General features: G+C 39.8%; 1 protein-coding gene across 4 annotated transcripts in view; it reads right to left on the bottom strand.

Moving 5' to 3' along the window:
- DCX (doublecortin) overlaps positions 1-14,475 on the bottom strand; it is a 125,027-nt gene that overhangs the window by 38,741 nt on the left and 71,811 nt on the right. For all 4 annotated transcript variants that reach the window (XM_015128025.3, XM_002806358.4, XM_028841836.2 and 1 more), the window contains exon 4: positions 90-192. In XM_015128025.3, coding sequence (XP_014983511.1) covers positions 90-192 — 103 coding nt within the window. The remainder of the gene's footprint in view (positions 1-89; positions 193-14,475) is intronic.

The raw sequence follows: 14,475 nt of genomic DNA on the forward strand, positions 1-14,475 counted from the left end.
TGTTTTCCACCCCGTATACACCCATGGAAATCCTAAGGGATAGAAGGGGAGAGAACAATGGAGGAATAAAACCTAGTGGTTATGCTTACCATTTTCATCCAGAGAAAAATCATCCTGAGCATAGCGAAATTTTTCAGGACCACAGGCAATAAACACATCATCATCACCAAAGAAATCATGCAGACAGGTTACCTATGGAGAAAGCAGAAACACTGATTGGTATATGACGGTCCTGACAATGAACCTCACACTACATTGACAAGGAGAAAAGCTTCCCGTCTAGGCCATCATCTGCAGCTCCCAGGAGTTTTCTTTTTCTTAAAACACGTACCACACTCATAGTCTGAATCATGATCCCTAGTGAGTGATGATACACTGAGTACCATTGTCTATCCATGTTTCAAGTGTGGTAGTTTCAATTGAGTCATGAGTAAGACTGAGACCATGTCCAAATGGAATGCCCTTTTCTGAAGAAAAGTCAACCAGCAGATGGCCCTACAAATGTCATCTTTTCTCAGAGCCTCAAAGACAGGGAGCTCCTGGCCCAACTCTAGGGCAAGGGACTGGGCCAAAGCAGATGAGAAAAATCTTCTGCAGCCTGACTGTAGCTGACCCAGAAGTGGAAATGTGCCGCTTCATCTGAATGAGTTCTAAAAGGACATCATTTCTTAACTGCTTTGGACACACAAAAATTGAACTTTTGCTAAAAGCTGGCCAAGAACCTGGTAGTGGCCCAGAATACCATTTCTTCCTGTGAAACCAGAAGAGGAAACCTTAAAGCTTCATCTGAGCAATTGTTTCCAATAGGCCTGAGTTTCTACTGGTAGAGCCATGTTCCCAGGACCCTCATGCTTGCTAGCATCCTAAGCATTACTGCTTCTCCACAACAGACAGACAGTCTCCCCAACCCCTTTTCTGCATAAAGAGATGAGGGTCCCCAGGAAAGTATGGTGCTTCCTGCAGTCTCCCCACTTCTCGGCTTTCCTAATTACATCTGATAATTAGTCCAGCACATCAGGGAAATCCCTGGAGGAACCATAGAGTCAAAACATACTTATCCCACCTCTTAGTTTGAAAGTGTTCAAAACCTCTAATTGTTCTAAGTTTCCCATTCAAGCTGCCAGCAATGGCTTTCCAAAGGGATGGTGCTCACAAACTAACAACAGCTTGCTGGGTGCAGAGAGCAATATGTTACATTAGAAAAATATTTATATTAATAACAAATCCCCCACCCAAGGTTAACTCAATCCCTGTTTTCCCAGACAAAATGATTGCAAGCCTTACACAAAAGGAGATATACTTAAATATTATCCCTATTGTGTCAGCCTCTCAATCATCCAAGAGATGCCCAGAGAAGAGAAGGCGACTCGAAGGACGCGGGTCACTCTCATTAAGCCTCTTTCCAGTCCTGGGTCTTGACCTCGTCAAATTGGCCAACACCTTTCTTCAACCCACTTGTCCTTCACCCATTCATTCCACGATCACAGAATGACAATCAGAGCTACAAACTAATTGAATGCTTACTCTGTGACAGGCACTCTGGTAAGTACTTCCAAATCTGTCATCTCATTTTACCCTTACAAGAAACCCTAGAAGTCAGTATTTATTGTCATTATTATTTTAGACTTGAGAAAACTGAGACCCAGAGACAGTAAGTAAGTTTTCCAGGTGGAAATCAATGAAGCCAAATAAACACAGATCTATCTAACTTCAAAGCCTTTCCTTTTAACCACTTGGCAATACAAAGCACTTACATATAGATCAGTCACTGGGGAGACAAAGATGAATAAGACTCAGGCCATGACTTCATGGAGCTCACAGTCTGATGAGGTGAGATACATTGAAATAGAGCATTTCAATTCAGTGTCATGAGTGCTAGGATGGGAGTATCTGTTGGTGCTGTGAAAGCTACTTATTACCATGTCCAAATGACCCTAGTCACTAGTTAGCACTGTTAGTTCAATAGGCATCCTGCATATTGTCCTAGTAGTGGATCCAGTGACAGAGGCTACATGGTTTTGATCCTAGCTGCAGACTTCCCACCAATATCTTGGACCTAGGCTTAATAAAACGCAGAGTTCTTAACTTTGATACATACACCAAATATCTCTGAACTATTTACCTGCCACCACATCCTTGACCCTGAAGATCTCTGCCTTATCTTCTTCTTCTTCTTCTTCTTTTTTTTTTTTTTTTTTTTGTTGTTGTTGTTGTTGTTGAGATGGAGTCTCGCTCTGTCCCCCAGGTTGGAGTGCAGTGGCGCAGTCTCGGCTCACTGCCAGCTCTGCCTCCCAGGTTCACGCCATTCTCCTGACTCAGCCTCCCGAGTAGCTGGGACTACAGGCGCCCGCCACCACACCCGGCTAATTTTTTTGTATTTTTAGTAGAGACGAGGTTTCACTGCGTTAGCCAGGATGGTCTCAATCTCCTGACCTCGTGATCCACCTGCCTTAGCCTCCCAAAGTGCTGGGATTACAGGCGTGAGCCACCGTGCCCGGCCGACCTCTGCCATATCTTCTTATTCGAGGCTGCCTTTGACCCTGACTAGCTGTCTTTATTTTTGGTCATGAGTCAGGAACACCTCACCTGTGAGTGTCCCTCTGTTAGTGGTCTCAAGGATTTAGCACTTTGTTTCAAGACCTGCCTGTATTTTCATGAGGACTCACTTAGTTCTCCCTGTTGGATCACAGGTTTCTGAATCTAACAGCCCAATTTATACCTTCCAATATATCTTCCTGTGGTTTCTTGTAGAGAGCTTATCACATAGTGAAAATTTACTTAGGGCTGTTTCTGCCTCAACTGCATTCAAAGAAGGTAAGATACAGGAACATTCAGCAGCTTTGTAAGGATATACAAAGACAGAAAAGTAGGAATAAGAAAGATGAAATCAATTGCGGCAGACAACGGAGAGTAGCATTTAGAGACTTTAAAAGGCAACACAAATAAACAAACTTAGGAACAAGAAAGTAGAAATAATGCGAATTCAGAAACTATTCTTCACACAACTATGCTAATTAGTTTGAAAACAAATGAAATGGATGATTTTTAAAGAAAAGTCTAGGCCAGGCGCAGTGGCTCACGCCTGTAATCCCAGCACTTTGGGAGGCTGAGGCAGGTGGATCACGAGGTCAGGAGTTCAAGATCATCCTGGCCAACATGGTGAAACCCCGTCTCTACTAAAATACAAAAAATTAGTCAGGCGTGGTGGTGCGAGCCTGTAACCTCAGCTACTGGTGGAGGGGGGCGGGGGCGGGGGAGCTGAGGCAGGAGAATCGCTGGAACCTGGGAGCAGAGATTGCAGTGAGCCGAGATCACGCTACTGCACTCCTGCCCGGTGACAGAGAGAAAGTCCATCAAAAAAAAATAAAGAAAGAAAGAAAAGAAAAGAAAAGAAAAGTCTAAATAATCAGATTAGTTCAAAAAGAAATAGAAAATTGAAACTAGCTAATAGCTATAAAAAATAATTTAGTAAATGCTTCAAACAGTAACCTTCCCTGCAAAGTCACCAGAGCATTCATTTTGGAGGTATTTGTGGAAATTGCTTCCTAAGAAGAAAATCTAAAAGCTCCAAAGCAGCCATCTCAGACACATGCCATAATATCCTATTGTAGGACAATAATGCCTTACATATTGCTCCAGGGGTTGCTGTTATAATGACCCACCCTCCTCCAACCACAAGCCTCTCCACCCTCACCCAGGCTTTGGGAAAAGCCTTTGGATAACCCCTCCTTTGGGGAGCTTCTAAGAAAAGCAAAGTCCCCTATGCTTCTAACAGACTCAACAATGGTGTTGCTGGCTTCAAACACAATCATGCTACAATCCAGCTGTTCGGCATCAGATGTCTTTGTGTGATCCCGTTCCACATTTTACTGGCTCCCAAATGCAGACAAATGTACTTTGTGCATGTAGATACCCAGCTTTCCTAAATGTCTTGGCTATTGAGATACAGCAGCCCCCCATCTTTGTTACAGTGTTGGGAAAATAGAATGCTCTCCATCTTAAATAAGAGGAACTCAAAGCACAGTGAGTCGAAGTGTCCCAAGGATACAGAGCTGACTCATGACAGAATTGAGACTAGCATTCAGGTGTTCTGCTTCAATTCAGGACAAAATAACTCAGTTGCCTGAAAGAACATAACATCCTAAAGCACTGACTTCAAAGGCATATCCATAGCCTAAGCAGGAAAGTCTATATTTGTCCTAATCAATGCCTGCTATGCATTAGAACATCTTACTGGATTGAAAAAAATAATCTTCTTTAAGTATATTTTTTATCTATGGACAACAAAACTCCTATTCATTACTGTAACTAATAACCAAGTATATGGTGGAGAAGGAGGACAAGGAGAAGGAGGAAGAAAAGAAAGAAGAAGAAGGAAAAGAAGGAGGAGGAGGAGAAGAAGAATGGAATATAAGAAATAATTCTCAGATGAAACTCACACTCACTTAACACCTGCTTTTTAAAATTCCATGGAGGTAATGTGATACAAAGTCCACCTTAGCTAACATTACAGACGTATGATTTTCCAAATTAGTTTTTTGAGATATAATTTCCATTACAAGGGGGCAACAGAAATAGTAAATATAATAATCATCATAATATCACTTACAGCATTACAGCATCCTCGGGGATCAAAGGTCTTGCTGACATCAGCTTCAGTATGAATCATACTTGGATTTTTAAGTCAGGAAAGAGAATACAAAGGCATGACACCTACCTTTATAATTAATCAACTTCCAGCACAAAATCAGTAAAATCAACTCACATTAACATTGAACAATTAACTCAATGCTCTTCCTTAAAAAAAAAAAAACAGCAGGTGTTGGGGGAAGGGAAGCCAGCTTGGTTGTGCATTAGTGTGAACAATAGATTATATGGATAGTCCAGTGGCTTGAATGTCAAAGTACACATGGGGAAATGGAGACAACAGATCACTGTGTCGGAGCAGTTTGAGTCTATTAGCTGCAAATAGAAACTTCGCTGTGTGACTTGATTTAAGCTTGATTAGATTCTCCATCCACATATTACAGATGCTGGCAGTTCCTTTTTGAATATGCCTGATGCTAGTAGATTCTAAATTTCCCTTACCTAACTATTCAGAAAGAAATGTTTTCTCAAGAAGTAAGGTCTTGCTCACATTATCTATGATGCTCACTTTTAACTTGTAAACTATTTTCATTAAAAGTTAAATTTTACTAATATTGATACATTAAGCACTTACTAGGGCAAAGGAACTCTGTAAGAGATACAAAAATGTATAATAAAGGGCCCTGTCTTCAAAGAGTTGACAACATAATAAGCAAGTCAGGATTACACAAATAATTGGAATACAAGGCAGGCTGTTGTTAGCACTATTATAAAGATGCAAAGAGCAAGGGAAGCACAGAAGACAAAGAGAACAATTATAATTATGAACTAGGGAAGGCTTCACAGAGAAAAATTGAGTCTTGAAGAATGAGTGGGATATAGGTTGATGGAGGCAGAGGTGATTGCAAAACAAAGGTAGGTACCTTTTTCTTAACAAATTTAGGAAGGCATTCTGATCTTCCAAAGCTGTGCACAGCACAATTGCCTAGACTCACCTGCCAACCTTCTGCACAGGCAAAACATAGAGTTGTCTATTGGTGGAATTCAGGGTGAAGAGGAGGGCAGAGAGTGTCTATGAGGAGGAGTGGCCGGAGCGGTAAAGAAGAGGGAAAGACTGTGGCAAGGAACACAAACCACACTGATTTTTCTGTCTTGCCAACAGTGTGCCTTGCCTATCAAGAACGGCAGGGAAGTTTTGCAAAATGAGTTAATAAAATATCAGTAAACATAACAGATGAGGCTTTTTCTAAATGTTACTGCTACTCGTATTTTGGAACATTTCCCACCTACCAGCCCTGGACCAGCTCCAGTCAGAGGTTGACACAGAGTTGGCTTGGTGAGCTGCAGCAACCTTTCTGAAACAACCCTGACTTTTTTTTTTTTTAATCAAACTCATGCTTCTGGGGTTATATTGAAGGCTTTCTTGTGGGTTTTTTATGACAACATTTTTGCCTGCGCAACAAGCTCCTTGGTTCTACAGTGCCTTTTTTTTTTTTCTTTTTTCTTTCTTTTTTTTTTTTTTTTTTGGCACAGATCTCTTTATTCAATGCCCTGAACTTCCCTAAAATCTGTGCTGAAATAATAACAATGGCACTTGCCTTTGTATGGTATTTTTACTGTTTTTGAAACACTTCCACATTTATGGTATTTTATGTTCTATTTCATACCTGTAATTCTCCTCTCAACTCAATCCAATCAGGCTTCCATTCCCATTGCTCCACCAAGGCTGCTCTTATCAAGGCCAACAATGGCTTCCATGTTGTCAAATCCAATGGTCCTTCTCTGGCCTCATCTTACTCAACCCATCAGCAACACTGGATATAAGTTGATTGAGTTCTTTTCCTAAATACTTTTCCTTCTTTGCTTCTGTGAGATCACAGTCTTCTGAATTTCCTTCTGCTTCAATATCCTTTGCTAGATTCTTTTCCTTTTTTAGACTTCCAGTATTTGAAAGCCCCAGTGCTCAGGTCTTACATCTCTTTTATTTTTTATTTACATATTTTTACTAGGTGATCATATCCAGTTCTAATTCTTTACACACTGCTATGGCTTCAATGTTTGTGCCTTCCAAAACTCATGTTGAAACTTACTCCCCAGTGTGGCATTATTGAAAGGTGGGGTTTTTAAGAGGTGATTGGGTCATGAGGGCTCTGGATGAATGGGTTAATGGATTAATGAGTTATCATGGGAAGAGAACTGGTGGCTTTATAAGAAGAGAAAGTGAGACCTGAGCTAGCATGTTCAGTCCCCTTGCCATGTGATGCCCTATACCACCTTGGAACTCTACAGAAAGTCCCTACCAGCAAGAAGACCCTCACCAGATTTGGCCTCTTGACCTTGAACTTCGCAGCCTCCAGGACTGTAAGAAATAAATTATGTTTCTTTATAAATTACCCAGCTTCAGGTATTCTGTTATAAGCAACAGAAAATTAACTAAGACACATGCCATATATATACTGAATACTCACACATTGATATCTCCAGGTCCTTCTTACCCCTGTACTCTAGACATGCATATCCATCCAACTGCCTGTTCAATATCTCCACTTGCTTGTCTGATAGGCATCCCACGTTTAATATGCCCAAGACTAAACTCTTATTTCTCTCCTCCGTATTTTACCTCCCTTCAGCCTTCCTTATCTTAAAGAAAAGGCACAATTCACACAGTTACCCAAACCAGAAACCTGAGAGTCATTTTACATTAGGACCCACTTTTCTCCCTCTCCCTGGTCACAGTACTAGTCCAAAATATACTACAATATAATCTCATAACTGTTCTCTAGGCAGCATGCCCTCCCCATGCCCCACAAATACCTATTCTGTTTTGCATAAAGCAGTCAGAGTAGTATTTTACTATTTTAATCAGGAATATCACTCTTCTGTTTAAAACCCTTGAAAGTCTACCCATCACAGATAGAGTAAAATCCAAACATTTTAGCTCCCTGGGTGGGGGAAGAAGGACAGCATCCATCTCTATAGCTCCAGGCCACACTTTTCCCCTGCTGGAGCCAGGGAGCTGTACTGCTTGGTCCCAAGACGTGTCCCCAACAGCCCAGCACACTGGCTGTGGCAGACTGTGGCCAGAGTGCCTCTTCAGGCCTGATCCTGACTCATACTTCCTCACTGGGTGGGGCTTCCCTGCAGGAACTCTATTAACTCTAGCCAGAGGCTCAGGGGCAGATCTCTGATCTCCGTGGGCCTGAACCCGTAGGGGTAGGGGTGGCTGTAGTCTCTATAGACCAGCAGATTTAGTCTTTCTTCCTGGTAGTTCTGAGGAATCAGGGCAGCCCAGATGAGTGGGTTTCCCCACAATGAGGCATACCCCCTCCACCAAGGGACAAAGTGCATCATTAAATGGGTCCTGTTCCCTGTGCCACCCGACTGGATGAGACCCTTCAACAGGGGTTGTCAGACAAACGCATACAGGAGCGATCCTACTGGCATCAGGTTGGTACCCTTTGAGGTCAGACATACCAGAAGAAGGAAGAGCACCCATCTTTGCTGTTTCTCCAGCCTCCTTGAGTGACATCTCTAGGCACGGAGTGAACTAGATGAATAGGGCCTGAAGTGAACCCCCAGCAAACCACAGCCACCCTACATAAGAGGGATCTGAGCATTGAAAGAAAAACAAACAAACAGAAAGCAACAACAACAGCATCAACAACAACCAAAGAGCTCCCACAAAAACCCCATGCAAAGGTCAGCAGCCTCAAAGATTGAAACTAGACAAACTCATGAAGATGAGAAAGAATCAATGAAAAACTGCTGAAAACCCAAAAGCCCAGAGTACCTCTTCTCCTCCAAATGATCTCAATGTCTCTGCAAGGGCACAGAATTGGAAGGAGGATGAGATGGACAAATTGACAGAAGCAGGCTTCAGAAGATGGGTAATAAAAAAACTACGCTGAGCTAAAGGAGTATGTTCTAACCCAATGCAAAGAAGCTAAGAACTTTGATTAAAGGTTAGAGGAAATGCTAACTAGAATAGCCACCTTAGAGAGAGACATAAAGACCTGATGGAGCTGAAAAACACAGCGCGAGAACTTCATGAAGCATACACAAGTATTAATAGCCAACTTGACCAAGTGGAAGAAAGGATATCAGAGTTGGAAGACCATCTTACTGAAATAAGGCATGCAGAAAAGACTAGAGAAAAAAGAATGAAAAGGAATGAACAAACCCTCCAAGAAATATGGGACTTCGCAAAAAGACTGAACCTACTATTGATTGCAGTACATAAAGGAGACAGGGAGAATGGAAACAAGCCAAAAAACACACTTCAGGGTATTATCCAGGAGAACTTCCCCAACCTAGCAAGACAGGCCAATATGCAAATTCAGGAAATACAGAGAACACTACTAAGATACTCCATAAGAAGAACAACCCCAAGACACATAATCATCAGATTCGCCAAGGTCGAAAAGAAGGAAAAAATATTAAGGGCAGCCAGAGAGAAAGGCCAGGTCACCTACAGAGGGAAGCCCATCAGACTAAGGGCAGACCTCTCAGCAGAAACTCTACAAGCCAGAAGAGATTGGGGGTCAATATTTAACATTCTTAAAGAAAATAATTTTCCACCCAGAATTTCATATCCAGTCAAACTAAGCTTCATAAGCAAAGGAGAAATAAAATCCTTTCCAGACAAGCAAATGCAGAGGGATTTCATTACCACCAGGCTTGCCTTGCAAGAGCTCCTGAAAGAAGCACTAAATATGGAAAGGAAAATCTGGTACCAGCCACCCCAAAAACACCAAAATATAGAAACCAATGACACTATGAAGAAACGGCATCAAGTAGTGTGCAAAATAACCAGATAGCATCATTATGACAGGACCAGATTAACAGATATCAATACTAACCTTACATTTAAATGGACTAAATACCCCAGTTAAAAGACACAGACTGGAAAATTGGATAGAGTCAAGACCCACTGGTGTGCTATATTCAGGAGATGCATCTCACGTACAAAGACACATACAGGCTCAAAATAAAGGGATGGAGGAAAATTTACCAAGCAAATGGAAAGAAAAAAGAAAAAAAAAGCAGGGGTTGCAAACCCAGTGTCTGACAAAACAGACTTTAAACCAACAAAGATCAAAAAAAGACAAAGAAGGACATTACATAATTGTAAAGGGAACAATTCAACAAGAAGAGCATATATATATATATATTTATATATATATATATATATACACCCAATACAGGAGAATCCACATTAAAAAAACAAGTTATTAGAGACCTACAAAGAGACTCAGACTCCCACACAATAATAGTGGGAGACTTTAACACCCCACTGTTAATATTAGACATATCAGCAAGACAGAAAATTAAAAACGATATTCCAGACTTGAACTCAGCTCTGGATCAAGTGGATCTAAAAGACATCTATAGAACTCTTCACCCCAAATCAAGAGAATATACATTCTTCTCAGCAACACATGGCACTTATTCTAAAATCAACCACATAATTGGAAGTAAAACACTCCTAAGCAAATGCAAAATAACTGAAATCCTAACAGTCTCTCAGACCACAGTGCAATCAAATTAGAACTCAGGATTAAGAAACTCACTCAAAAACACACAATTACATGGAAATTGAACAAACTGCTCCTGAATGACTCCTGGTTAAATAATGAAATTAAGGCAGAAATCAAGAAGTTCTTTGAAATCAAAGAGAACGAAGAGACAACATACCAGAATCCCTGGGACACAGCTAAAGCAGTGTTAAGAGGGAAATTTATAGCACTAAATGCCCACATCAGAAATCTAGAAAGATATCAAATTGACAACCTAACATCACAATTAAAAGAGCTAGAGAGGCAAGAGCAATCTAATCCAAAAGCTAGCAGAAGACAAGAAATAACTAAGATCAGAATAGAACTGAAGGAGATAAGCACACAAACCCCCTCCCCCCCAAAAAATCAATGAATCCAGGAGCTGGGTTTTTTTTAAAATTAACAAAATAGATAGACCGCTCACTAGCCTAATAAAAAAGAAAAGAGAGAAGAAACAAATAGACACAATAAAAATGGTAAAGGGGATATCACCTCTGACCTCACAGAAATACAAACTACCATCAGAGAATACTATATACACCTCTACGCAAATAAACTAGAAAATCCAGAAGAAATGGATAAATTCTTGGACACATACGCCCTCCCAAGACTAAACCAGGAAGAAATTGAATCCCCAAATACACCAATAACAAATTGTGAAATTGAGTCAGTAATTAATAGCCTACCAATCCGGGGAAAAAAAAAAAAAAAAGCCCAGGACCAGACAGATTCACAGCCAAATTCTACAAGAGGTACAAAGAGAAGCTGGTACCATTATTTCTGAAACTATTCCAAATGACTGAAAATGAGGGACTCCTCCCTACCTCATTTCATGAAGCCAGCATCATCCTGATACCAAAACCATGAAGGAACACAACAAAAATAGAAAACTTCAGGCCAATATCTCTGATGAACACAGATGCGAAAATTTTCAATAAAATACTGGCAGACTGGGAGCGCTGGCTCATGCCTGCAATCCCAGCACTTTGGGAGGCTAAGGTGGTCAGATCACCCGAGATCAGGAGTTTGAGACCAGCCCGGCCAACATGGTGAAACCCCATCTCTACTAAAAATACAAAAATGAGCCAGGCATGGTGGTGGGCCCCTGTAGTCCCAGCTACTCTGGAATCTGAGGCAGGAGAATCGCTTGAATCTGGGAGGCAAAGGTTGCAGTGAGTGGAGATCGCACCACTGCACTCCAACCTGGGCGACAAAATGAGACTCTGTCTCAAAAAAAAAAAAAAAAAAAAAAAATACTGGCGAACTGAATCAAGCAGTACATCAAAAAACTTATCCATCACGAACAAGTTGGCTTCATCCTGGGATGCAAGGCTGGTTCAACATACACAAATCAATAAACATAATCCATCACATAAACAGAACCAAAGACAAAAACCACATGATTATCTCAATAGATGCAGAAAAGGCTTTGATAAAATTCAACATTCCTTCATGTTAAAATCTCCCAATAAACTAGGTATTGATGGAACATATCTCAAAATAGTAAGAGTTATTTATAAAGACCCACAGCCAATATCATATTGAATGGGCAAAAGCTGGAAGCATTTCTTTTGAAAACTGGTACAACACAAGGATGCCCTCTCTTACCACTCCTATTCATCATAGTATTAGAAGTTCTGGCCAGGGCAATCAGGCAAGAGAAATAAATAAAGGGTATTGAAGTAGGAAGAGAGGAAGTAAAATTGTATCTGTTTGCAGATGACATGATTTTAAATTTAGAAAACCCCATCATCTCAGCCCCAAAGCTCCTTAAACTAACAAGCAATTTCAGCAAAATCTCAGGATACAAAATCAATGTGCAAAAATCACAAGCATTCCTTTATATCAACAAGAGACAAGCAGAGAACAAAATCATGAATGAACTCCCACTCACAATCACTACAAAAAAAGAATAAAATACCTAGGAATATAGCTAACAAGGGATATGAAGGATCTCTTCAAGGAGAACTATAAACCACTGCTCAAGGAAATAAGAGAGGACACAAACAAATGGAAAAACATTTCATCCTCATGGATAGGAAAAATCAATATCATGAAAATGGCCATACTGTCCAAAGTAATTTATATATTCAATGCAATTCCCATCAAACTACCATTGACATTCTTCACAGAATTAGAAAAAAAAAACACTTTAAATTTCATATGGAATCAAAGAAGACCCCGTATAGCCAAGACAATCTTAAGCAAAAAGAACAAAGCTGGAGGCATCATGCTACCTGACTTTGAACTATACTAAAAGGCTACAGTAACAGAAACAGCATGTTACTGGTACCAAAACAGTCACATAGACTGATGGAACAAAACAGCAACTTCAGAAATAACTCCACACATCTACAACCATCTGATCTTCGACAAACCTGACAAAAACAAGCAATGGGGAAAGCAACTCCTGTTCAGTAAATGGTGCTGGGAAAAACTGAGTAGCCATATGCAGAAAACTGAAACTGGACCCCTTCCTTACATCTTACACAAAAATTAACTCAATATGGATTAAAAACTTAAATGTAAAACCCAAAACCATAAGAACCCTAGAAGAAAACCTAGGCAATACCATTCAAGACATAGGCACGGACAAAGACCTCATGACAAAAACGCCAAAAGCAATTGCAACAGAAGCCAAAAATGACAAATAAGTTCTAATTAAACTAAAGAGTTTCTGCACAGCAAAAGAAGCTATCATCAGAGTGAACAGGCAACCTACAGAATGGGAGAAAATTTTTGCAGTGTACCCATCTGACAAAGGTCTCATATCCAGAATTTACAAGGAACTTAAACAAAATTTACAAGAAAAAAAAAATCATGAAAAAGTGGGCAAAGGATATGAACAGACTTCTCAAAATAAGACATTTACATGGCCAACAAACATAGGAAAAAGAGCTCATCATCACTGATCATTAGAGAAATACAAATCAAAACCACAGTGAGATACTATCTCACTCCAGTCATGTGTCTTTACGGCAGCATGATTTACAATCCTTTGGGTATATACCCAGTAATGGGATTGCTGGGTCAAATGGTATTTCTAGTTCTAGATCCCCGAGGAATCACCATGCTGTCTTCCACAACGGTTGAACTAATTTACATTCCCACTAACAGTGTAAAAGCGTTCCTATTTCTCAACAGCCTCGCCAGCATCTATTGTTTCTTGACATTTTAATAATCACCATTCTGACTGGTGTGAGATAGTATCTCAATGTGGTTTTAATTTGCATTACTCTAATGATCAGTGATGTTGAGCTTTTTTTCGTATGTTTGCTGGCCACATAATGTCTTATTTTGACAAATCTGTTCATATCCCATGCCCATTTTTTCATGGGGTTGTTTTTTTCTTGTAAATTTGTTTAAGTTCCTTGTAAATTCTGGATATTAGACCTTTGTCAGATGGGTACATTGCAAAATTTTTCTCCCATTCTGTAGGTTGCCTGTTCACTCTGATGATAGCTTCTTCTGCTGTGCAGAAGCTCTTTAGTTTAATTAGAACCCATTTGTCAATTTTGGCTTTTGTGTCCAATCCGGAATGTTTCTTAGACTGTCAGAGCTAGAAGAGACAACAGATGAAATGGATAAGCAAAATGTGGTATATCCATACAATGGAATATTATTAAGCTACAAAAAAGAATGCAGTTCTGATACATGCTACAACATGGACTTTGAAAACATTATGTTAAGTGAAATAACGAGACACAAAAGGACAAAGACTGTATGATCCACTTGCATGAAATATCTAGAAGAGACAAATTCATAGGGTCAAAAAGTAGATTAGAAGTTGCCAGCAGCTAGTGGGAGGAAGGAATAAGAAGTCATTGCTTAATGGTAACAATTGGTTGTCATGTTAAAGGTTTAAAAAGTTCTAGAACTAGATACTGATCAAACAATATTGTGAATGTAACTAAAGCCACTGAATTGTACACATAAAATTATTAAAATTAATTTTACACATTAAAATGGCAAAATTTATGTTATACATATTTGACCAAATTAAAAACATTAAGAATATAATATACCAAAACCATTGAATTATATACTTTAAATGGGTGAATTATATACTATGTGAATAATATAACAATAAAACTATTAAAAAAGAAATGTAAAAAAGGTTATTAAGATTTATTCAGAATTTACTTATATTGTTGCCAAAAGGCCTTTTAGAATACTTATTCTGACATATTACAGTAACAGAAGTCAAATTTCACCTATGTGGAGATGTCTTACCTATTGCCCAATATAAACTAGAACCACCACCACCATAAGAATCTAGGCTCCACAAGAGTGGAGACCTCATCTGTTTGTTCACCATTCTATCCCTACTAAG

Source organism: Macaca mulatta, chromosome X (assembly GCF_049350105.2).
Source record: "Macaca mulatta isolate MMU2019108-1 chromosome X, T2T-MMU8v2.0, whole genome shotgun sequence".
Classification (NCBI taxonomy): domain Eukaryota; kingdom Metazoa; phylum Chordata; class Mammalia; order Primates; family Cercopithecidae; genus Macaca; species Macaca mulatta.